Source organism: Phalacrocorax carbo, chromosome 8 (genome assembly GCF_963921805.1).
Source record: "Phalacrocorax carbo chromosome 8, bPhaCar2.1, whole genome shotgun sequence".
Lineage (NCBI taxonomy): Eukaryota > Metazoa > Chordata > Aves > Suliformes > Phalacrocoracidae > Phalacrocorax > Phalacrocorax carbo.
In genome coordinates, this window is record NC_087520.1 from 34,394,756 (window position 1) to 34,419,345 (window position 24,590).

The 24,590-nt window shown below is 43.7% G+C and overlaps 1 protein-coding gene across 1 annotated transcript in view; it reads right to left on the reverse strand.

The window, feature by feature from the left end:
• SLC7A10 (solute carrier family 7 member 10) overlaps positions 1-24,346 on the reverse strand; it is a 46,631-nt gene extending 22,285 nt beyond the window's left edge. The window contains 2 exon segments of the mRNA XM_064459550.1: positions 24,198-24,294; positions 24,296-24,346. Coding sequence (XP_064315620.1) covers positions 24,198-24,294; positions 24,296-24,346 — 148 coding nt within the window.
• Between the last annotated feature and the right edge of the window lie 244 nt (positions 24,347-24,590).

The following is a 24,590-nucleotide window of genomic DNA, read 5'->3' on the forward strand; positions in this document are numbered from 1 at the left end:
GAAAATGTACAGACAATATTTTAAGGAATACATTTTTGTGTGCATGGGCTCCTTTCTTTAATGTCCATGATGCACAGATAAGATTAAGCCAGAAATAACTGGCTTAAATGGTGATGGAGAAGATTGAGGGTAAAGCTTAACAAAAATCTTGGCAGTGTTGAGATCTTTAGCCCTGGAGGGAATCCCTGGGGAAGACCGAGGCATCTCCCACCTAAGACCTCCTGCTGTGATAGACATCCTCCAGATTCAGAAGTACTTTCTATGCATTAAAAAAAAAAATCCCATGAGGGATGTAGCTGTTATCAAAACTAGATCATACTAGAATAACACTAACATTAAATATAGTTATGCCTTAGCTGAAATAGCCCTTATTATTAGGAGCCCTAACCACTGCTACAGCATTAACGATGGCAGCTTGTGCTGAAGGAGTGGGTTTTGATGTGGATGAGTCACACAATATTATTCATAGCACTAATAGATTTGCTCTGGGTCTTCCCTACTGGGAAGCTACATGGCTGGAGTGGAGTGGTGAAATCTTTCAAGAAGATAGATGAGGAGTTAATGTATTGCGAAAGCATACATAATACTTGATAAAATTTATGAGGCTTTTTGGTTAGTTTCTCTTGCTGGCTGAAGCATTGCAACAGATTTAAAACAAACAAGCTTTTCTGGAAGGCTGGATGTGCCCTGTTCAGGAACTGTAACAAATCTTGAATTTAAACTGAAAAAGAAATACCTGCATTAGGAGTTTAAAAACTGTCTTGACAAAGTCTCTGGCACAGCTGTGTGCTGCAGATGGAACAGTTATACTTGCACATTGGAGAAAGGCCATAAGTTATAAAGGACCCTTAAAAATGATCCTCTACCTACCAGCGTAGATACCTGCGTGTATCTATTTTTCACAGATCAATGCTCCTGAAAATACTGCAATTTTGGGAGAAGCCAGTGGTATTTTGGGGAGCATACTGCTTTTCACCACAATAGATCTGTAGATTTTAATTGCCTCTTTGGAATGGGACAGTACTCATTCCTGTTCTGGCAGCTCTGGTACTGAACAAGCAAGAATTGCACAAAGACAGAATAACCTATAAATGAGTCCCCTGGCTCCCTTCACACCATGTCCTCCTGCTCAGTGCTCTCTACCTTAGCTCAGGTTTGTTGCTATTTCTGGCAGCAAACAGCAGATGCAAATAGCCAGTCTTCAGCAGGCTCTTGGCGAGAGCTTCCACCCCCACACTCTCACCTTTTCATTGTGTCCGTATGGGCAGCATGGCGTCCCCCAAACCGATAACAGACAGGGTGTCTAGCAAAACTTCAAGCTGATGTGCAGCATTACAGTGTGGTGTCTCTGCACACCTGTGCTGCGTGGGGCTGATGGGGTGACCCCCGAGTGCTCCTATGGCTTACACATTGGCGAGGGCGTGAGAGCTGACTGCGTGCCTGGATTTCTGTATCTGCTCAGCTGCTTCAGTGTGATGGGCAGACCTGCTGTAGGCTGGGAAGCGTGGCGAAACAGGGAGATAAGTGCCAGCAGCACTGTGGAAGCAGTGTGATCGGGCCATGCTGTGACGGAGCAGGGGAAGAGAGAGACGAGTCCCGGTGAGGTGTAACCGCAGAGATAAGGTGGCGGCAGTCGTCTGGCGTGGCAGTGATAAAGTGCAGACTCAGTGCATAGACAGAAAATCTATGGTGTGTTTTTTAAATGCTTGCATTTGGCTTTGTCACAGCCCTGAATGTCTCTGTGTGTTAGGTTTCCTCCACTAGGAAAGGGCATTGCTCGTTCCTGGCTGTCTGGGCGCTGGGGCAGCAAGGGGCATCGGCAGCAGGGCTGTTACTCAAACCCAAATTGCTGTGGGGAGGAGGCATCCATGGCACCGCATGGCTTAGGGTGACACCCTCCCGTTATGGCAAGACTGCCAAAGCAGTCGTCCTCTTGTGCAAGTCTGTATTGAGCTGGAAATAGCTAGCACTTTTTTTTATTTCAGGGTAATGCTTTCTGGGTGCAGCTACTTGAAGGAGCAGGACAAGAAGGAACAGGCGGCCTTCAGGATGGTCCTTTCATACAAACATTTACTGGATTCTTTTTTTTGTTAAATTAACTAGTTAATAATATTTTAAAAATCTGATTCTTTCATGAATGAATATATGATAAGGCAAAATTCTGTTCCAACCTTATGATGGATTTCCTATTATTTTGCTCTTGCAACATGTGCAAAAGCCATTTCAGTAGGAGTGGAAGTGCTACACCCCTCCTGACAACAAAATATTCATATGGAAACCTGCCTTGAATGTGGTAAATGTGCCTGGGAAGTACCTTCACTCGGTGTAGGACATGTTTAAAAATAGATATGGTGGAGATGCTGAAATGCTCCAAGAAAATGAGATATCAGAAACTGCCTGATGAGAAGCAGAGTTTTCAGGAGGTCTCATGTTCCTTAGCAGAAGTTCTTAGACCAGAAAACTTAGCAGTAAGGCAGATGCTTTGCCTACAAATAGGAATTTCAAAGCAAGCCTCGGTCAGCAGGACCTGGAGGGAATTTGGTGAGCAACTCTGGGGCAAGAAGGAAATTGGCTGTGCAGTTCAGGGAGACTCATTACTGTGCTTACCCTGTTGGGGATAATTTGTTTCAGCTTTACTAGTGTTGCTACTCCTGATACTTACTGCATTTATTTTTTCTTCTAAGATGTGGAAAAAAGTGGAAAAAAATTGATTCCTTCTTGTAAAACAGCCACCTTCTCTTCTCCTTCATGGCCTCTAACTAGAGTTTCTTGTTACAAAGCTACTTCTTTGTACCAAAATGCTTGAATTGCATATATGTCCATGCCATGGACATATCTTATAAATAAAATATAGAATAGGCTGTGTAGAAATATGTGTATATATATGTCAGTAATAATACAGTCTTAATCCTGCCTGGGAGGTATAAGCCAGTTACTGGAAGTTGTGTGACCAATCCCAACAAATCCATACTAAGTAATCACAGTAAACGGCACCTCATCTAAAATGCTAAATTAGGAGCTTCCCATGTGGGCAGTGTTCTTGCCACCTCCAGATCGAGCCTAAGGAGGGACCAATGCATTCACACAGCACAGTTGCTTGGGCAAGGTAGATCCATACTCGTGTTGTGCTGTGCACACCAAGCCCACTGCAAATGCTCAGTGCATGATGCCAGCCACAAAAGTGGAGGATGGAGAGAGATGGAACCAAGTGGAACAGGGGAGGTGAAGGGGGGAGAGCAGGTTGGTGAGCCTGAGTTTGCTTCTGTCTGCTGGCCCAAGCCTGCTCTCTTGGCATGTGAAAATGTTTCTGCTAATAATAAAGAAAAAAAGAATATACCCACTTGCTCAGCCCTCTCATATTTCTAACTGTAAATAAGTATCAGTTCTCTGCAGGACAGAAGCTGTCCTCAACCCAGCACTGTATTGTGTAGCACCAATGAGCCTGGAAAAGACATCCTGCAAAAATACTGACCTCCGGAACAAAATCCGCTTTCTGCTCTAGTGCATCAAGAGTTTGTAAAAGAGATATTTGAGAGCCTTGATCTTAACAAATTCTGTGAATTCATTTTTTTGCTTATTCACAACAATGGTCTGTGATGGGATGAGGAGAAAGGTAGACCTCACAGCTATGCCTGCTTGATGTTAAACAAAAGCATTTTTGCTCTTAGAGAAAATTGGCCCATAAAATTGCTCAGGAGCTGCTCATTGGTGTGAAAAGATGACACCAGCAGGACTGCCAGAGCCAGCGAGACCTTGGGTGATCTGCTCCCACACTGCTAGTTGCACACATTCACTAAGACCCTGGGGTGCTGTCACTCAGCCGGGCAGCACTGCGGGATGTGTTACTTGATTGGAGAGATGAAAAAACACAGCCATTTCTTCCTTTTTTTTTTTTCCCTTTCCATTTTCTCTCCCCACCCCCCTCCTATTTTTCCAGCATACGGCAATCACTCTCAACATTGTCCAAAACAAAAAACCCAAACAGAATGCCAAACCCCCTGTAATTTCAAATCTCCAGTCCTTTATCTAGTTATATTTGGGATCTTTTGTGCTTGTAACTTTGACATTGAGACCTGGTGCTGGATGTGTTTCCCAGACCAGTCACTCACACATGCAGTGTGCAGTTTTGCTCATAGGTCAGTGCCTTGTGCAGAGCTAAACAATTTGCAAACTGTGGTACTGCCTTGAAAATTAGGGGATGAGGATTTACTGAAAAATCCAGTGTTTTTAGTTCAGATCTAGCTTTTGAACTATGAGAGTGAATTTGGGGTCAGGTTTTGATGTTTTTTTTAACATAACCATGGGAGCTGAAACTCATCTTTTAAGCAAAAGCTGAATTCTCATTAAAACACTTCAAGAACTGCACTTTGAATGAAAATACTAAATATCACTGTGCTTGTGAGAGAATAAAGGGACCTGGTAATACTTTGCATATTCACTTAGCATGCAAAGTCCTTAGGGCATCTTTTAGTTATCTGCAGCACACAATCCATGCAAACTGTAAAAATAATGGATCTTGCAGCCTGTTGAAAGTATTCAGCTGTTCTTCAGGAATGGCCTTACTAACTGTATTTAGAGACCATATTTCTGATAAAACTAAGCAATTTCCTGTGTGGTTAGCAATGAAAGATATCACCTATGCCTTTTTTACTGCTTGTGCATTTCATCTATGCTATACATCTGAAATTCTTAATGGGTCTGTAATATGGACTAGAAATTTGTCTAAGCAGCTCTTTGCCCTACAAAGTGAAATATTAACAACAAAGAAGTTCTGCACCTTTTTAATTTTTTTGGCCACAGTCAGGTAAATCACTTTGTGACTAGTTGTTCAGTGAAGGATTACAGCAGGCAACGTTCCTGAAGAACTGTGTATGGTTCATGTGTATGGTTCATCCTGCCAGACTCCTGCTTTCCTCAAGTGCTGTTTATTGTCCTCAAGAGATGGTACTCCAAAGCTCAAGGCCTGCCATCCAGCACTTGGTGGCACGTTGCAGGTAATGCTGTGGAGAGACACGATGTTCAAAGGCAGCCTCTGGCAGGTAGTGCTGGCAGAGGGAAAGCCTGCATTACCTGGGCGTCCTGCATCTTTCAGCATCATTGCGGGGGTTTGTCGCATGTTTATTGAATCAGAGTAGGAATCAGGAAGACAGTAGTCAGCGTCATCAAGGATTATATCCCCAACTGTATATTGGGTGTTTCTCTGGTAGAGTTGTACAGATGGTCTGTGGCTGGGCATCTCAGCTATGAAGGGCAAGTCCAGCATTCTTTCTCAGTGCCAATGTGGGGAAAGGAAGCCATTATTTGTCATTCTTTTTATGAAGGTGTAGAAAATGAGAATTTATTTTTTTTTTTTGTTAATGAAATGTTTGAGACTGGTCTGGTTTCAGTTACAGCTTTCTTTTGATATGTTAGTACATTGTATCCTCAACAGTTGATAGGGGCAGTTTTCACTGGTAACTGTGAATAGAAGAATAACCAAAAGGCTACCCATCCTCTCAGGACTCCCACATCTAAGTAGACATCGTTCAGGCCAACAGGATGACAGTCTGTGTCATTGCTTAAAATAGCTCTCTTACAAACAAGTGCTAAAGCTTTGCATCCTGCCTGGGAGTTAATAAACAAATATATCTTATTTGAGTATAAAATATTTGAAGATTCGAGATTACTGTTTGACAACAACAACAAAAGCTTAGTCAAAAGGAATTGTGCTTTGCAAATTGTTTAAATCCAAATCAAATGAGGTGGATTATGTCAATAATGATGACTATGTAGATCACCATGGATATTTATTTATATATTTATTTAGCAGAAAACTGCTAAACTAAGCAGCCTCCGGTCCAGCTATTTGCCAGTTACTAATTGGCTTTCAAAAGTTAAGTACTCCTAATTGAGGACATTAGCGGCTGGTTTTGATTGTCACTGGCTGTTTGCGAACTCTGGGCATGCCACACCTACAAAATCAGCCAAGAAGTAATAGCGTATCTCATAATTTTGGTGCTAACTGGGAATCTGGTGGCAGCACAGGCAGTCCCACTGGCTCTATTTACTTCCAGGAAATCAACTTGCTGCTCTCTGCCCTGGCCAACCTTGGGCTCTGCTGTGACCTATGTGCTGGCACTGCTGGGAATGTGACAGCTGCTGCACACCGAAGTTGTGCCGTGGCGCTTAATGGGATGGATGGGCACAAGGTGCTGCTCGGCCTTTGCCCTGCTCCTCTCCAGCTTATTAACAATAGTGTAGCATTTAATACAAGAGATTATAAGAAAGAGTGTGTGTGTCCCCTTAAAATACAAAGGATAAGTGAAGTTCTGAAGTGACAAAGCAGTCAGGCCCCAAAAAATTTCTGGCATGTAGGGACTTGGCAAACACCTTAAGTGTGTTTTCTTAACCTCTAGTCAAGCATGAATTTAGGCTATGTGGCAGTGTTTTAGATATTCATATAATGGCCTTGAACATCTTTGCTTTTAAATAGCATTCAGAAAACTCTTAGTGAAGAATGGATGAAGAATAAAATAATCTATAGAGCTTGGCATTAAAATAATAGCCATTTAACTTCACATGCGAGTAAAAAATGTAACTACTGTACCAGTGGAAAATGAATTATAGCCCTTCTGCTAATATGCTTGCAAAAGAAAACCTGAAAAATGGCTATAAAAATAACAATGATAATTTAATGTCTAAAGGGATTGGTATTTACCAAAATTTAATTATTTTAAAAATCTGACTTCAGTTCAAATATTCATGTTAAAATTCCTAGCAAGTAAGAACATGACCAGCCATTATAAACTGTAATTCCAGCATTCCAAGTGGATTTGACTGGGTTAAGAATTTATAATCTGATTATGCTACACCCAACTTTAAAGATTTAAAAAATTAGGCTACTTAAAATACTGACAAAAGTGTTTTCTTTAACTTGTCATAGATTTATAAAGAAGATATTTGCCTTTGAGCACTAAAATACAGGTGTAGTCCAGAAGGACCTGAAGAACCAGCTTTTTCTAACAATGAAACTGAAAACTGAGTAAAGGAAAGGAAATATTTCAGGCATAGCTTCACTATTAAGAACTGATGAGGTTTTACAGAAAGTGTGATGAGCCCTAGGGTTAGTTGTTGCTATTGCATAAGATACTCTGGAGATCTGTCGGTCATTTAAATATTTATATATTTAAATGTAACATCTATATATTAAAATGAGCTGCAGCATCCTCACAAGGACGCTTGCGATTTATCATACTACTTTTTGCCGACCAGAATATTTAACAAGCCGGGCTTCAGTTTCACCGAAGCAAAACAAACAAACGGAAATCCTTTAATGACTATAAAACCCCAGAGAAACACGATCGGTTTTCCCACCCTTCCTCTCCCCGGGAGGCCGGGTGCAGCGGTGCGGGGGGCAGGAAGGGCCCGCAGCCCCTTGCCCCGCCCGCGGCCTCCGCCCGGCCACGGCCCCACATGTCCCCGCCGCGGGACGGAGCTCAAAATGGCAGGGAAACGGCGAAACGGGTCGGGAAGCGCCTTTCGCCTGGCTAGCCAGGGGAGCTGCGGCGGAGTGGCGTTCCTAGCCCGGACTTCAGGGAATGCTGTTGTGGCCGGCACGTTTTTGGTTTGCCGTTTCCTCCAGTGTTACTCTAACCAGCGCCTTTGCAAGACGATGGCATGTATCCTTCCCTTGAGCGAGAAGAACCTCTTTTTTCTTGTCTTTGATATTTTAAGAAAACATGAGACTCATTAAATTGCAAAGAGCGCCAATGAGCAGAACTAGCAAGCGGGTACTACTTGTACATGATGGCTGCGTTGTGGCGATCTTGGGGGTGTGTTAGGCAGCTGTGTTGCAATTAGGTGAAAAATTCACAATCTAGAGAAGAGCAATCAAAGCAAATTTGTGAGAACTGCTAACCTCAGTCTTCCCGGGGCCTTTAATGTATCTGGGGCCATCTGAATAGTTCTTTAAAAGTAGTAAGCTGCACATTTGGTTCTGGCTTAAGGTGTATAAACTGCTTAATGGCGACTGTTAGTTTGGAATCACTTTCCACCAGCAGTGGAAAGCAGCCTTAGAGGAAAGCAGTACCTGCAAAACCTGCGAGGTGCATTTATGGGACTGCAGTACTTCGTTGTTCAGCTGAAGCCTGCCTGCTCACTGAATGAGGCTGACCATGCTCAAGCCAACCTCTGCCAAGGTATCCAATAGTTTAAAAACAGAAAATGTGGTGGTTTAAAATTTCCACCTTTCTGAAAGCGAATGCCCTTTTATCTTCTTTTTTTGTAAAATTAGTGATAATTTGTCAATTTTCTTCTACAGAAGAAGGCTAACCAAGAGAAACTTCATCAAGAAAGCTTTTAAGCCTCTTTTGGTAACATGATCATCACAAAATAATCTGCTCCTTGAATAGCATTCAAAGGAGGTTACATTGGCAGGTGCTGACTGTATACTTGTAGGAACGGCACATCTGTTCAGTAAAGACCTTGCTGCGAAAGATATGATGTGGGATATTACCACCGTGGTACCTAGAGGCAAATGCAAATGCTCCCTTTACCAAAAAACAGTACTGGAAACTGTGCTCCCATTCTCTGGCTTGCAAGCATCTTGCACTCCTGAGTACGCACATGGGCATACACTGGGTGTGATAGATTAATTTACAACTCTGTGTGTTCAAAATTGCAGGGACCAGTTTAGCACCTGGAAGGAGACATGGTTGTCCCCGTCAGTCAGTGCTGGTCCCCACCTGCGTAATGCCTCCCTGTGTTGGAGACCAAACGTTTAGATGATGTGTGCAGAGGACAGACCTGCACTAAGGTAGATAAATGGTGAGGAGAGGCCTCTTAGGAGCACGTGAAATAATAAAGGAGAAGATGGATGTCTGCTAATACACAGTTTTATTCCATTTTATTTGAATAACACTGCTGCAATGTGTTCATATCAAAGGAGAAGGTGAAGCCTCTATGACAGGATTTTTGTTTTTCTAAATTGAGAACTCCCTTTTATTCTGCTAATCCTTTCAGCAGCTGCAGGCTCTGTCTGCTCTTTTCAGGCACACAGTCCACTGCTTTATTTCCTGCTCCTCTGTTCTGACTCTTGTACTTGGTCTGATTTCTCCACTTCCTTAACTTCTGACTTGTTCTCCTCTTCTCTTGCCAGTGTTGGGATATGTGGGCTGCATTTCATTACCACAGAGAGAAAACCTCAGCCTCCTGTGCCCTTCTCTACACGCTGCAACGATAAGGCAGAAATATTGGGAAAAGCCTTCTCCTAGGGACTAGGTGGCATTTTCCTTGGGATATTCTCAAACGAGTAACACAGGGACTCAAACTATCCCCTTGGCTGTGGGACTTCAGCACAAAAAGGAGATACTGTGACCCCTGAAGCCATGCCTGTGGCGTTAGAGGTGGCTTCAACCCTTCCACTAGTTTCCAAAGAGAAATGGAATGCTGAACCTATATTGAGGCTGTAAGAGGGATGTAGATGAAACCCCTCTAATGTTCCTAAAATCCCTGGGTTGTCCTGGTAAGAAAGTGCAGAACTGCATGCTGCTCTCTATAAATAGTGCAGCTTTATACTGTATTAGCCCTCATTATCTATCTGACATCTGTTTTCTATGCTCTCTGGACCTCAATATCCTCCTGACTTGGAGTTTTACCTGCAAATGGCAGAAATGTCATTAAATCCCCTGATGTAGAAATGGGCAGCTCCTTGTGCCCTGCCCTGCATGCATGCTGGAGGTGGGGGTCTTCTCTAGCATACTGTGTGACTGACTACTACTAGATAAATACTGATTTTACGGAAAGCAACTGATAACGGAGCAAGGTTCCCGCATAGCAGCTTAAGAAGCAGATGCCAGCCCATGCAGCCGACGTAATGTTTGTCCCTTGGCTGAGAAATCCTACAAATGACAGCTGTGCCTCTAGGACAGCTCTCTCAGTGCCCTCTGCACCTGCAATGATTTTCAGTATTTATCAAGAAGAAAAGCAATTACAAAATGCTGCTTTAAAGCTCCCCATTTTATTTTTAATAACAGCCAAAGAGTTCAGCTGTGTTAGGGAGTGCTGTGGGTCAGACAAGGACAGTATGACAGATACAGATTTTTGCCAGCCTGGACTCTTCAGCCCTATTCATGCCAATCACAGGGACCCTCACACTACTTTTTAATCATAATTTGTTTCACAGAAAATGCTGTGAGGTTTTTTTTTCTTTTTTCCTCCCCCTAGCTCTATTCTTCTTGCTCATTGTGACTGAGCACAGTAAACAAATTACTTGAACAGTCTGGGAAATTATCAGCAACTGCCCAGTGGGAAAGCCTTTTCCTGTCCATTCCTGAAAGCTGTCAGTCCTCATGGAAGTATCATCATTTGCCTAATTAGAAAGATGTAATAAAACGGCAGTGTGCAATTTCAAAAGTCACATAGTACACTAATACAAGTTCACAGAGGATCTTTTTGATAGATGAGTCGAGGCTTTAGTGGAAAAAACCTGGAAGCTGGCACTCTTTCCCTGACCCCCAACCTGGTCCCCAGCTGTTGCGGCATCCCCCTGCTTACCTCACAGAGCGTTGCCCTGCAGCTTTTTGCTGGGAAAAAGTGTTCCTCCTTTAATATGTGTACGTTCGGCAAAGGGAATGCTGGAAATTAAAACTCTTATCTCTGCATGCATTGGGGCCCTTTCAGCCGTCAGCTATGGTTACCAAGAACCCATGCACGAGCTCTGTTTGCGCCAGGGCTCCACAGCAGCAAAGAGACACAGGAGGACTCAACAGGGCAGCATTCCAGCAATGAGCAGGTCTGGAGAAAAGGCACAGCTTGAACAATACACTTTCTGATCTAGTTCTGCCACAGATTGGAGATGTTTGACTTGTTTTAGGAAACTAGGAAAGGAGAAAAACAAGACAATAGACCTCTGTTTGAAGTAGGTTCTTTATAAATGTCAGTTTACAGAAGTTTTGTCATTGGTTTGGGTTTTTTTCAGCTCTGGTGCTTTTAAGCAGTTAAATCTCAGCTGAGAAGTCCCTGGACTATCTCAGAAGGCCACAAAGGGAAATGTAGGGATTTCAATAGATGGTGTTTTCTGAGACCTGCCTTCAGGGAGGTCCTGCGATTTGGTGGCTGGCAGTGAATTTGCTACTCTTGGCCTTTGCATGCTGCTTTCCCTGCCTCTGAAATCAAGATGACGATCCCTATCTGCTGCAAAGGACAGCTGGGCTGCCTGAGCAGCTCCTGTGCCTTGACCACGTTTGGTCAATGACAAGTGTTTTTATGATTAGATTTTTGGTAAAAGGAAAGTGCGAGACTGGCCCCCTATAACTTTAATTAATGAGAACTTATTACTCTTGTCCGTATTGCTCTCTACTGAGCTCTGCAACCTGAACACAGTATGGTCCACTCACATCCATCTTCCCTGCAGTATGACTGCCAGCCTCACTCTGTGGGCAATAACAGACTAACGTAATTTATACGTAGCTGCTTTGATTTAATATAGGGCCTGATCCTATGAGGCAGTGAAGTCCTCAGTTCTTGTTGACTTCAGTAGGATTTTAGGGACCAGGACGTGTTAAGAAAAGGGTCTTTAATCTTCCATTGGGAGCCCAAGAGTGCAAAGGGGAGTTACTCCTTCTGTACGCACTTGCAATATGTACAGGATTTGGGTACCTTTTGTAATAGTCCGCTTAAATCTTAACGTGTTGCTAGGGAACTGGCTGTGTCCACAACCAACAAACATGTAGACGCTGTGTCCTACTGGTCTCTGGCAGAGTTTACCGTAAGAAATTACTTTATTGCAACAAGATCTGCTAGGAGTAGTACAGAAAAGTAGCTTGTCAGCTTTTTTAAAAATTACAAATATTTTAATTCTATCATACAAATAGAAATCCCTTCCAAGCTGAAGGCTAGGTATGTGAGGACACCGCCCAGAATCAAATACTTCTTGCCTTTATTCTTTAAAACATTGATTCAGCTATTTCTTAATTTACTTGAGTCTAAGTACAGTGTTTGGAAGATTAACAAGCTTGGATACTTTCTGCCTTCTTGTACTAACTAATGCTATTACTATTCTCAAGACACTTATATAAAGAGCTGATTATTTATGTTTCCAAAATATATGGCTTTTCAAGTTTTCAGACTGCATTTAAGAGTATCAGAAACGGTGAAACTTTCGTGTTTATGGAGTCCTAGAATGGTGTTTCTGAAATGGTTTCATTTCCCTTTCATGGACATCAGAATTGCCTATATTGTTTTAAATTAGTGATAAAACAAGACTTGAAACCCCAAAGAAACGAGTCTGCTATCAAAACAGGACAGAATCTGGGCAGAGAAAAAAACAATAAGTCACTGGGAAATGGAAATGAAATATAGTCTGAGATGACCTCCCTGAAAACAAGCAGGCAAACCCTGTTCTATTAAGCTCTCAGGAGAGCTGCTAAAGAATTTTTAAATAATCCAGAGAAGGAACTCAACCCTTCATTTTCATTCTTCTCAGTCCATTCCTTGCAACTCCCTAAGAAAAAGTGATCCCTTGGGTGTTTTGTATAAAAGGGTGAACTTTTATGATATAAAAGCACACAGCTTAAAGCTGGAAGCCTCATATTCCTTGGCAGTCATTATCTCCAGGTTTATGGAGAAGCACATATTGATCCTTTCCAAGGCATGGGTTGGTGGGGAGGCACGGAACACTCTTCTGGATTCATCACCTTCCTCGTGGGGCCTGAGCAGAAGGAATCTCACAGCACAGTATGGGACTGTTGAAAACGCATCGTATATGACACAAGCTAATAGTTTTTTCTCCTTGTTTCATGGTGGTTGCACAATGTAAGAGCAGAAAGATGGAAGACACTTAGTAACTACAAGAGACTGGCCAACTAATGATGCTTTTTCTTGTCAGACCTGTAGCTTATTACGTCATGCCCATGTATGTAAGTGCAATGACCTTTTTGCAAAACTGCTTAAGTTATAAAGAAGGCGTTTCAGTATTCAGAGCTCAACTTCTGTCCTCCACTGTCTGAATGCATCTCTGTATTAAAGAGAGCATCTTTTTCTAGCCTGACCGCTCATCCCTGTGTGATTAGTTAGTGTAGCATAATTAACACGTCTGTGAGTTGTCCAGTGTCACAGGTGAAGCAGAGGTTTTGTGATGGGCAGCCTTGTGACCTTCATTGTCATAGATCATATAATATTGTGGATTTTAGTTCTCTGACCCAATGCATTCAATAGGATGAGATTCTTCCTTAACGTGGTTTTTCCTGGCTTTTATGACTCTAAATAGGGCCATTATATTGTTCAAGCATATTTTTTGTGGTATATTATATTAAGATATTTGGCCTGATGTAGATTATGCGGCTCCATGTAACTGATGAAAGAGCTATTGTTTCTCACTGCAGAAAACCTGTCACTCATCCAGATGACTGACCTATTTCTTGGAGTCAGAAGTAACCTTTCTGAAGTCTTACTGATTTTTAATGTTTTAAAGTTTAATGGTTTCAAGTTTTACACTTTCGTTCTTGAAGCCCTATATACAACATTATTTAAGGATAAAAAATTTCAACTTAATTTTCAGATGCAGAAAGATTTTATTTTTCTGTAAGTTTTGGTACTATTCTAAAGAAAGTGTTAAATGAATCAGACCAATCCAGCTGTGGGGGTTATTCCATTACTCAATGATACAGAAATTCCTCAGGCTTAAACACCACCAGTATATTCCCCTCCACCTTTCTTTCTCTGAGATCCATTGGAATTTGTCTCTATTGTCTGAAAGAGATGATGAACCATGTCATGGGGCAAGAATTTAAGCAGCTCACCCTAACACTAGATTGGGCCATTCATTACCCTGAAATCAGAAAAAGATAATCTGCAGGTTCCTGAAGATGGGAACAATTAGTAGATAACCACTCTTGCTTTTCAGCCCTGAATTCCAGAGGCCAGTGCCAGAGGAACACATCAGGAGAATAAACTAGTACTGTATAAAGAGATTTTGTGGAGGCTGGCATGTGAAGAAATGTATTTACCATTATATATGGCTTTCCTCTGCAGGAGAACAGGGCTTGCATATTCTCTATGCTTTCTCACTATACAGAGAGGGATTTAAAAAGGAATTAGGATGCTGAGATGCTCAATCCATGCTGGATTGCTGGCTCCCTGCTCTTTACCATGTAACACCTGCTAAAGGACTCTCTTTGAGACTTCTGGGTTTTTCAGGACCAGCAGAAAAAACAACACTGTTAGGATGTTTTATATTTGGGGCACTCTGGTACTGACAAATGTCTCATTTTATCAGGCTGCAATCAAAATGACAAAAAGTGAGGCAGCTAGTAGAAACTCTCCCCCCCCAGCCCAACAAAAAACAGGGTCTTGAAAGGAAAAGTTTGGCACACAAAAAGCTCCAAACACAAAAAAGCTAAACCTCTACCAAACCATTTCTGCTTGTTGTGAGCCTGCCAAAGCAGAATAGACTTTCTCAGCAGAAAAGGCTACATTATGCTAGAAGGAAATGAGCTGCAAGGCACAGGAAAAGGGAACACGAGTGGAGATTTATGGCACTGCTGAAAGCAGGCACTGTACTGCCCGATCAGGAGTAAGACTACCAAAAGATGCTACCTTTGTTTTTTAATCTATCAAGGAAGGAGGGTTTCTGTTGCAGGGTATCTAAACTACTGACATCCATTGCAGAAAGCTTCTCGCTTCAGCCTTCTGATCAGTCATTGTGTCCCAGTCAGAATTTTCTACTTTTTTAGAAGGTAAGAAGGAAAAAAACCAACTGGCAAAACCCACCCAAACTAAACCCACCAAATCAAAACCACCAGTCAATGAATACCTGACAGTTAATAACCTGGAAACAGAATTGTGGTACAAATGTTGCAGTTTTGCTCAAGTATCACTGGCTTTATAAAGCACAAATTGAGGGTTTTTTTCAAAAGATCTTCATTATGCCGTACTGCTGTTCCTGAAGATCATATGGGAAGGATTTGTTCATGTTGACATTTTTTACTTTGTTTTTTTGCTGCTGTTTTGGCTCTTGCTCTTCATATTGTACATGAGGGACTTCACATGCTGAATTCTCCTGGATACAGACTGCAGCAGAAAGGCGTATCTGTGGACAAACAAAACTGTTTTCTATGCCCAGAAAGACTCATTTAAGAAAAATATGATGATAAGGGGTGGCTTTTTTTTTTTTTTTTCCCCCGCCCTGCCAGGAATCTCTAATTAGAGCTCATTATTGCCTCCCTCTGTAAATTCAGTCTCAGAGGTAAGCCGCAAGCCCTAGCCCAGAGAAGCTGCAGGATCTCCCTGGATTTTTACCAAGCTAATTTGAACTTTGCCATAGTTTTTACTTGCAAGTGAAACTGCAGCTTGTTTTCAGCTGCCTGAACTCAGGTGAAAGGCTACCCCAAAATGATCCTGATAGATAACTGTATGTTGGCCCAACCTGAAAGAACGCGAGAACATGGTATCACCCCGAAAACATATCACGCCATAGATGTAACTTGCACAATGCATTTCTTTCAAAATGTAGGGTCTGATCTTTCTCAGTAGCGTGTGCCTCTCTTTCATACTGGGTATCATATCAAATTATGGACACCTATCAGCTTTTATGTACATATGGAATCTGGACATGTAATTTTCAGTAGTTATGAATCTGAGCCTAAGCCTCTGGACCATATGGAAAAAAAATCTTCACAAGTGTCTCAAAAGTATCTTTGTGGTTTTCTCCTACTAAGGAAGATGCACCATTTATCTTGAACAAAAATTTACTCCTGCCTTTATTTAACCATAATTTGCATTTATAAGAGGACTTGATGTTGAATTACATTTCTCTACAGTCCAGAACTAGATCCTGAATTACTGTCCTCAATAAAATAAATCAGTCATCTATGTGTAAATACTTTGTGTGCAATGTCAGCAAGTGCTATGTGGAACTGAATGCTCAAAATACTAGTTAGCAAGGTGTGTAACAGAGATAATGAAGACTCTTTTTAGAAACACTTTTTTTTCTGAGGGAGAACCACTGAAGTAATCTGTATTACTCTCTCATGTCAGAGAACAAAAGTGTTGCCTAAAACTTCAGCTAGCTATAAAAGTGAAATGCTCTCACACAGATTCAGAGAGGGAGAAGACTCAGAATGCAACACCACCATTTTCCGCAACCCTGGGTAGGATCACAGAAATCGGAAGAAATCAGCTAGAGATGTGGGTGTTTTTTCTTCTTTCTCATATATCTGTTTCTGCTGCAGCCCTGTAACTTGGGTACTACTCCAGTGAAGTCCATTGGGGCTGTCTACAAATGATCCTCTTAATGATTTGATACGTTACTTGATAGAGATGGATCTGATGGGTGCCAGTTGATTCAATGACCAAGGACTGGCCTCCTTAAGCAATGGTGGCATATGAAACATGATTGGAGAGGATTCCCCAAATAGTTGGCATTAATACTTATCAATTTCCCCTTGTATTATTGTGGGTTTTTAAAATGAAAAACATGAGTATGAAGGCTATTTGCAGTTCTGTGTGTTCTCCTTCCCCAGTGTTAGACTAGCAGCTTGCTGAATCTGTAGTAGATTTTGGTCTGTAAAGACCATCTGCAGGATTAAGAGCATATTAGAATGGCAAGAGACATAGCAGCAAGGAAGGCTGGTAAATAGTTTTCTGTTAATGGCAAGGAGGAAAAATCAGATCCAGTGCAATTGGATAACACTTGAACTTGGTGTTATCTTGGAGCACTGTCCTTGGAAATTATATTTATGTAAATGAAAACTGCCCTGTAGATGCATACGCAATTGATAGTATGATGCCAGGCAGGTATAATGACAACCAAGGAAATGTTATTTGGTCATTCCCTCGATGGATTATCATGATGTGGACAGTAATCTGCAATACATATTAGGACAATCCTGACATAAAGAAGCGTCTCCAATGTAAGGGGTCTTCCAGCTTGCATGCACTCTGCTGAGACCATCTGTAAGGTTGGCTGACTGACATCAGCTATGGAAGAAAGTGAGCATGTGCTGCTGAGTGATGTGAGCAGACAAATTCCAGAAAAGTACTTCCAGAAGTAGCAATAACTGAACACATTGCTCACTGGCCATCTGATAACTTTGTTGATATTATCATTGGACTTGAATTGGGAACCTGTTTACAGGGGATTTTACAACAAGCATGTGTCTAAGTAGAATAAGCACTGCAAGCATTTTTTAAGCAACCGAAAGTCAGATGACAGATAATTTGACCACCTGTGCTCAGCAAAATAAGGAGATGTGTTTAAGTTTTAGCTGACATCTTATCGTGACTCAACCTGTAGGTCTTCTAACAGGTCTTATATAGCCTGACATAAAATCATTCACATATACAAAATAGACTTTGTAATGTGAGTGCGACTCTGTGACTACTTTCATGCAGATTTACAAGCTGCATAAACAAATGTTTTAACAGGTAAACAACTGTTTGTTTCATATAAACTACTTGATCTGTATTAAAAAAACCCATCAATCATCTCTTGTTAAATGTCTTGCATGCAATTTGTGTATACAGCTGCATGTACATTTCTAATGTAAGAACGGTGAATTTTATTATTCAGACCAAAAGTATCAGGCTGGTATTGCACTTTAATCAGGCTGCTGTTTCTAATTCTTGTACTTTTCTACAGAACAGTGGAATGTGGCAGAAACTACACAGAGCCAAGGCATGGAGCTTCTTACTTAGTTTTTAATCTACATAGGCAAAACTCTCACTGAAGGCACTGAATAAGAATTTCTCTGTACAGCTAATATGCCTGTGCTTATAGAAAAGATGCATGTGCAATAATCTTAATTACACATACAGCTCTACAAATAAGATATAAAGCCAGCTATGTAGAAAATGCATAAAATTACTGTTGAATTAGATATGGCATAGATTTCTGTGTCTCCTAAAAATACTAATTGAGTTTTCAAGCAATTTGATAGTATCTGTAAATTATTATTTAGTAGATAATAAAGAACATATGTTACTACTTCTTAAGCTGTATCACTTCATCTGAGTATTGGAAAGCTCAATTTGCAGTGTAATTGAGTACCTTAGAAGATTATTAATAGCTGGAGACCCTGGGAGATTTGTTTTCACTGTGTGTAACCATGTTTAACCAGTTTGGGTGCTCCTACAGTGATTCTCAGGCACTTACCAAAATTCTGTGACAGAAATGAATTGCCAGAAAGATTTGTTACCACTACTAAACACTGTGTTCAACTTTACAGTCATTAAGTATCAGTCTCTTTTTAGCATTAAAACAAAGAAGTTTTGTATTCAGGACCTGCATCTACATTAGGATACCCCAAAGAGGTGTCTTCTGCCTCAACATGAAACAACCTTTGGAAACAGCTTTCTTCTCTAAGTAGGCTTGTTTGTATGCAATAAATAAATAAATAAAGTAATGAATTCTTATGTGTTGTGCGAAAGCTAGGCTGCTGGGAGAAATCAGGAGACTGTCCTATGGAGTGGATATAAGACAGGCATATTATAATCCTAATTTGATGTACTTCATTCTGCTATTTTTTCCTGAGTGTTTTCTGTTAGATGAACTGGTATTTCCTAGGGCAAAGCCTTTCAAACCTCTGTAAAGAGAGGATAAAAATTTGAAAGAATGTTTTGTGAGTGCATTAAGATAGCATAGCCACTCATTATATTGACAAATATCTCATTGTAAAAGTAGTAAGAAAATTGTCCTATAATTCAAAACATGAAAAGAAGATGGAAAGGGAACACCTGCTTTGCAGGGAATTAGCACAGGCCATAGGAGCTGCAGGGCAGCTGGCAGGATGAGAGGGCTGCCTCTGCCCTCCCGTAACAGAGTCACTGCTCCCCAAACCAGTACATGGCCTGTGTTCATGGGGCAGAGTGAGCATCTCCTTAGCTCTAACGACCTGAAGCCTGTAATGTTTAAGCTGGATGAAGTGATGTACCTGCATCTAGAGGTAGTTTTTATTTCCTCAGATGCAACTATGAAATTTCATGACTACAAAATGTTGAGAGACCCTGACATTATTGGAATACTCTCAAATATAGCAGATAATAGTGTTCATACCTCCAAGCCTTCTCTTTCACCTCATTTTATCATGCTAGGAAGCACGAAGAAGACAATCTGGTTTTTTTTCTTCCGACTACAAATCATATAATGCTTTATTTTAAACAAGCAGAATTAGTGTATGGAAGGCAACAACAAGCTTAGTAATCACATATTTATAGGCTCATATTTACAGTATTTTCCAAATACTCCCTTGTGTTTCCTCTTCCTGTTACTAATTACTAGAAGATTATCATTCTCTATATCCATCCTGCAGCTGATTAGAATTGTAGAGCAGTCAGCTGAAACAGAGCATTTGCTGTAATGCTGGCATATCACAGCATCAAACTTTTATTTGATAATGCAAAAATATCCTCTTACATTTTCTGCATCTGCAGCATTTTTATACACTATTTACATAAAGATAACTTGCAAAAACATTTAAAGAAACATAGAGAGCATAATCTTTAGGCTCCACGCAGAGCAAGAAGAGGTTTTATTTTTTTTTCAAAGGTGATATCTTTTTTCTTGGTGTTCTCAAGAAATATAGAATCATAGAACTGTTAAGGTTGGAAAAGACCCTTAAGATCATCGAGTCCAACCGCTAACCTATCGCTGCCAAGTCTACCACTAACCCATATCCTCAAGCACCACGTCTACCCTTCTTTTAAATACCTCCTGGGATGGAGACTCCACCACCTCCCTGGGCAGCCTGTTCCAATGCCTGACAGACCTATTGGTGAAGAAGTTTTTCCTAATATCCAACCTAAACTTCCCCGGCACAGCTTGAGGCCATTTCCTTTCATCCCACCGCTTGCTACTAGGGAGAAGAGACCAACCCCCACCTTGCTACAACCTCCTTTCAGGTAGTTGTAGAGAGCAATAAGGTCTCCCCTCAGCCTCCCCTTCTCCAGGCTAAACAACCCCAATTCCCTCAGCTGCTCCTCATAAGACTTGTTCTCTAGACCCTTCACCAACTTCGTTGCCCTTCTCTGGGCACACTCCAGCACCTTGACATCCTTCTTGTAGTGAGGGGCCCAAAACTGCACACAGTACTCGAGGTGAGGCCTCACCAGTGCCGAGTACAGGGGCATGATCACCTCCCTGCTCCTGCTGGCCACACTATTCCTGATGCAAGCCAGGATGCCATTGGCCTTCTTGGCCACCTGGGCATGCTGGTGGCTCATGTTCAGCCAGCTGTCAACCAACACCCCCAGGTCTTTTTCCTCCAGGCAGCTTTCCAGCCACTCCTCCCCAAGCCTGTAGCGTTGCATGGGGTTGTTGTGACCCAAGTGCAGGACCTGGCACTTAGCCTTGTTGAATCTCATACTGTTGGCTCCAGCCCAGTGATCCAGCCTGTCCAGGTCCCTCTGTACGGCCTTCCTGCCCTCCAGCAGATCAACACTTCCACTCAGCTTGGTGTCATCTGCAAACCTACTGAGGGTGCACTCGATCCCCTCATCCAGATCATCAGTGAAGATATTGAACAGGATTGGCTCCAACACTGAGCCCTGGGGAACACCACTTGTGACTGGCCGCCAACTAGATTTGACTCCATTCACCACCACTCTCTGGGCTCGGCCGTCCAGCCAGATTTTAACCCAGCGCAGACTGCACTTGTCCAAGCCGTGAGCAGCCAGCTTCTCCAGGAGAATGCTGTGGGAGACAGTGTCAAAGGCCTTACTAAAGTCCAAGTAGACAACATCCACAGCCTTCCCCACATCCCCTAAGCGGGTCACCTTATCATAGGAGACCAGGTTAGTGAGGCAGGACCTCCCTTTCATAAACCTATGCTGGCTGAGGCTGATCCCCTGGGTGTCCTGCATGTGCTGCATAATGTTATTCAAGATTATCTGCTCCATGACCCTTCCCGGCACCGAGGTCAGGCTGACAGGCCTGTAGTTCCCTGGATCCTCCTTCCGACCCTTCCTGTAGAGGGGCATCGCATTCTCTAGTTTCCAGTCGTCTGGGACCTCCCCGGTTGACCAGGACTGCTGATAAATGATGGACAGTGGCTTGGCAAGCACCTCTGCCAGCTCCCTCAGTATCCTTGGGTGGATCCCATCTGGCCCCATGGACTTGTGAACATCCAGGTGAAGAAGCAGGTCGGTGACTGCCACCTCTTCAACAACTGGGACTTCATTCTGCATACTATCTCCATCTCCCAGCACAGGGGCCTGACAGCCCTGAGGATGACCAGTCTGACTATTGAAGACTGAGGCAAAGAAAGCATTCATTAAGTATCTCAGCCTTCTTCTCATCTTTCCTGGCAAGGTTACCTTCCCCATCCAACAAAGGAGGGAGGTTGTCCCTGGCCCTCCTTTTGTCACTGACGTATTTATAAAAACATTTTTTGTTATCTTTAACGGTGGCAGCCAGTTTAAGTTCCAGCGGGGCCTTCACCTTCCTAATCTTTCCCCTGCGTAACCTCACAACATCCTTGTAGTCCTCCTGAGTCACCTGCCCCTTCTTCCAAAGGCAGTAAGCTCTCCCTTTTTTCTTGAGTTCCAGCCAAAGCTCCCTATTCAGCCAAGCCGGTCTTCTCCCCCGCCTGCTCGACTTATGGCACATGGGGATGGCCTGCTCCTGCGCCTTTGAGATTTCCTTCTTTAGTAACACCCAGCCTTCCTGGACTCCTTTGCCCTTCAGGACTGCCTCCCAAGGGACTCTGTTAACCAGACTCCTTAACAATCCAAAGTCTGCCCTTCCGAAGTCCAGGGTAGTGGTTTTGCTGACCCTCTTCCTTACTTCTCCAAGAATCGAAAACTCTATCATGTCATGGTCGCTGAGCCCAAGACAGCCTCCGACCACCATGTCACCCACCAGGCCTTCTCTGTTTGTAAACAGCAGGTCCAGCGGGGCACCTCCCCTGGTTGGCTCGCTTACCAGCTGCGTCAGGAAGTTATCTCCCACACACTCCAGGAACCTCTGAGACTGCTTTCTCTCTGCCATGGGATACATTGGAGTCCAATGTCTAAATCCTTGAAGGGGAAAGGGTTTCCCTCTCCCACCCAGAAACAGGAAATCCATGATGACGGTTGATGTAAGACTCCTGGTCTATCATCAGTTCAAATGGCTATGATACTGCACCCATTTTTCCCCGCATCCAATCATTTGGAAAGAAATCTTCCCCTTATGTTAATTTCGTCATACAGAAAATTTGTGAGCTAACAGGTTGCCCAATACCAATTCAGATCAAGTAGTTTAATCTTTTGCTGAAAGAGTCTTAAATAACATTTCTCTTGTTTAACTCAATAATAGCTTGCAAGCTGATTTGGTATTATTTACCATGTCCTCTAATTACAGGCTGTCATGTTTTATGTAGTGACATCTACAAAGCTACACTATGCTCTTACTATGTATCATTTTGTTACTGAAGACTCTGTGATATATGATGTAATTTCACCCACCTGCACACAAACAAATGAAACTCAAAACCAGGATCCTAGGGTTGTTTTTCAAATATCTTTTATCAAAATATGGGGGAATCTGCAGCAGAATTGTTAGGCTTTATTTGGTAACGCAGATAAACTTCTCTCAAACTGCATAAAAGTCAATATTTTTCCCTACTCAAATGTCTTTGATTAGATGAGAGGCTGTTTCACAAGATTTATTTTGTACAAGAGTTATATATATGTATTCTGCTTACAATATGTTGCAAATGAATCAGGTTAATGAAAGGTTGACTGGGTAGTGATCTGAGAGACCAGGTAGCAGTCTTGAGATACAATTATCTAATACCAGGACTAAAATGACATAGGTGCCGTAAATTTTCCCTATGGTCAGCAGCAATTCAGGCAGTAACTAATCCTGGAAGTGCCTTACTTCCAGCACTGTGCCTCACTGAATACCCACAAGTACCCCACTCTTACACAAGGTCATCTGTGCTCGACTGAGATCCAGAAACTAGATTTTCCCCCTTGATTGTGCCAAGGGATTCAATGTAAAAGTATGTCTGTATATCTAGAACACATCCTCCCACAAACTGCAGTTATAGCTGCTGATTAGATTTTAGTATTTCACTATGGGAATGGAATGAAATATTTCCCTTTTATATAATGGCCTCACTCATGATGCAAGAGAACCTGTTCAATGGCATTAAAATGTCTCTCTTTTTTTGCAAGACACAACGGGGTGTCTCAGCCAATTCTGCTACTGCACAGCGTATTCCTGGGGACGTGGCAGCTCCTGTCGTGCTCACTGCCGTCTCTCTGTGCTGCCACGGACCCTGTCCTGGCCGTCACTGCAAGTCCTTCCAACAGCTCATGATGGAGAAGGTAATGGCTGGGTCTTCCCATGGGGTTTTGAAGCTCAGTGGGTTTGTACAGGCTGCTGGTGTTCGGCTGGGAAACTGCTCCTTCCCCAGGCTTGCCCCCACTTCGCGAGCTCAAACGCCACGGTGACAGAGCACGCCGAGGGACGGTGCTTAGCACAGCCTGCCCCGATTTATCAGCTTGGACTCTACTACAGGGGAAGCGTGAGAAACAGGCTGAGCCCTGCCGGCTGGCACCTCCGAAACGCAACCAGAAGGTTTGTCGGAAAAGGCACCGACGGGCGGCGGCTCTGCCAGCGATCTGCGGGCGCGGGAAGCGGGAGAGTGCATCGCTGCCGACGGCCGCGCTGCCAACTCCCGCACAGCTAGCGGGGGTCCCGCGGTGTTCGGTGGCTCTCTGAAAGCCCAAGCTGCCACATTCATTTTGAAAAACCCCAGTCTCAGAAGAATCAACTTTTGGCGTAGCCTTAGAAGTAAGAGCCGCGTTAGGCTTAACAGCAAAAAACGCCACCAGCAAAACGCTTTAGAAAATCTCACGATTGTGCGTCCAGCGGAACGGCTGGGGCAGAGGGGACTTTGAGTCGTGTTTTGCTGGTACCTCACCAAGGACGGTGCATCACAGGCAATAACGAAACGCCGTCCCGTCCGCCGCTCTCTCCCTCCACCCGGCTCACCGCCGGCCGGGACGCGCCGTCCCACGCAACACGGCCCGGCACCCCTCCTGTTAGCGGTACCGGGCGGGGAGCTGGCGCCCCGGTACACCTGCCCGCGGGCGCTGTGCCCCGCCGCACCGCCGCTGCTCGCCGCGCCGGCCGGCCCCAGCCCTCGCCCCAGCGCGGGGTTCAGCCCGGGGCGAGGGGCTGCGGGACCGGGACGGGCTGCCAGCGCTGCCCCGCAGCGGCACCGGGCCCTTACCGATGATGATGGCACAGGCGCTGACCAGCCCGATCTCCTTCTTCAGCGCCACCCGCTCGGGGCCGCCGGGCGCGCCGCGCTGCTCCCCGCCGGCCATCGCTGCCCGCGCCGCTCTGCCCCGCTGCCGCCGCCGCCGCCCCAGCGCGCATGCGCCGCCCCCGGCCCGGGGGTGGGAGGGGGTCTGTGCCGGGGGGCGCGCGGCGGGAAGGTGCTGGGGCTGTCGCCGCCTCTCTAAGGTGAGGCGCCTGCGGGGAGCGGGTGGAGGGTCCCCCGCCACGGTCCCTCGCAAGGGTGACGGTGCCCGGGAAGGGTTGTGGGTCGCACGAGGCGCGTGTGCCAGGCGTGTCAGCCATCTCTGAGAAACACGCAAAGGTCCCCCCCGAGGAGCGGGGA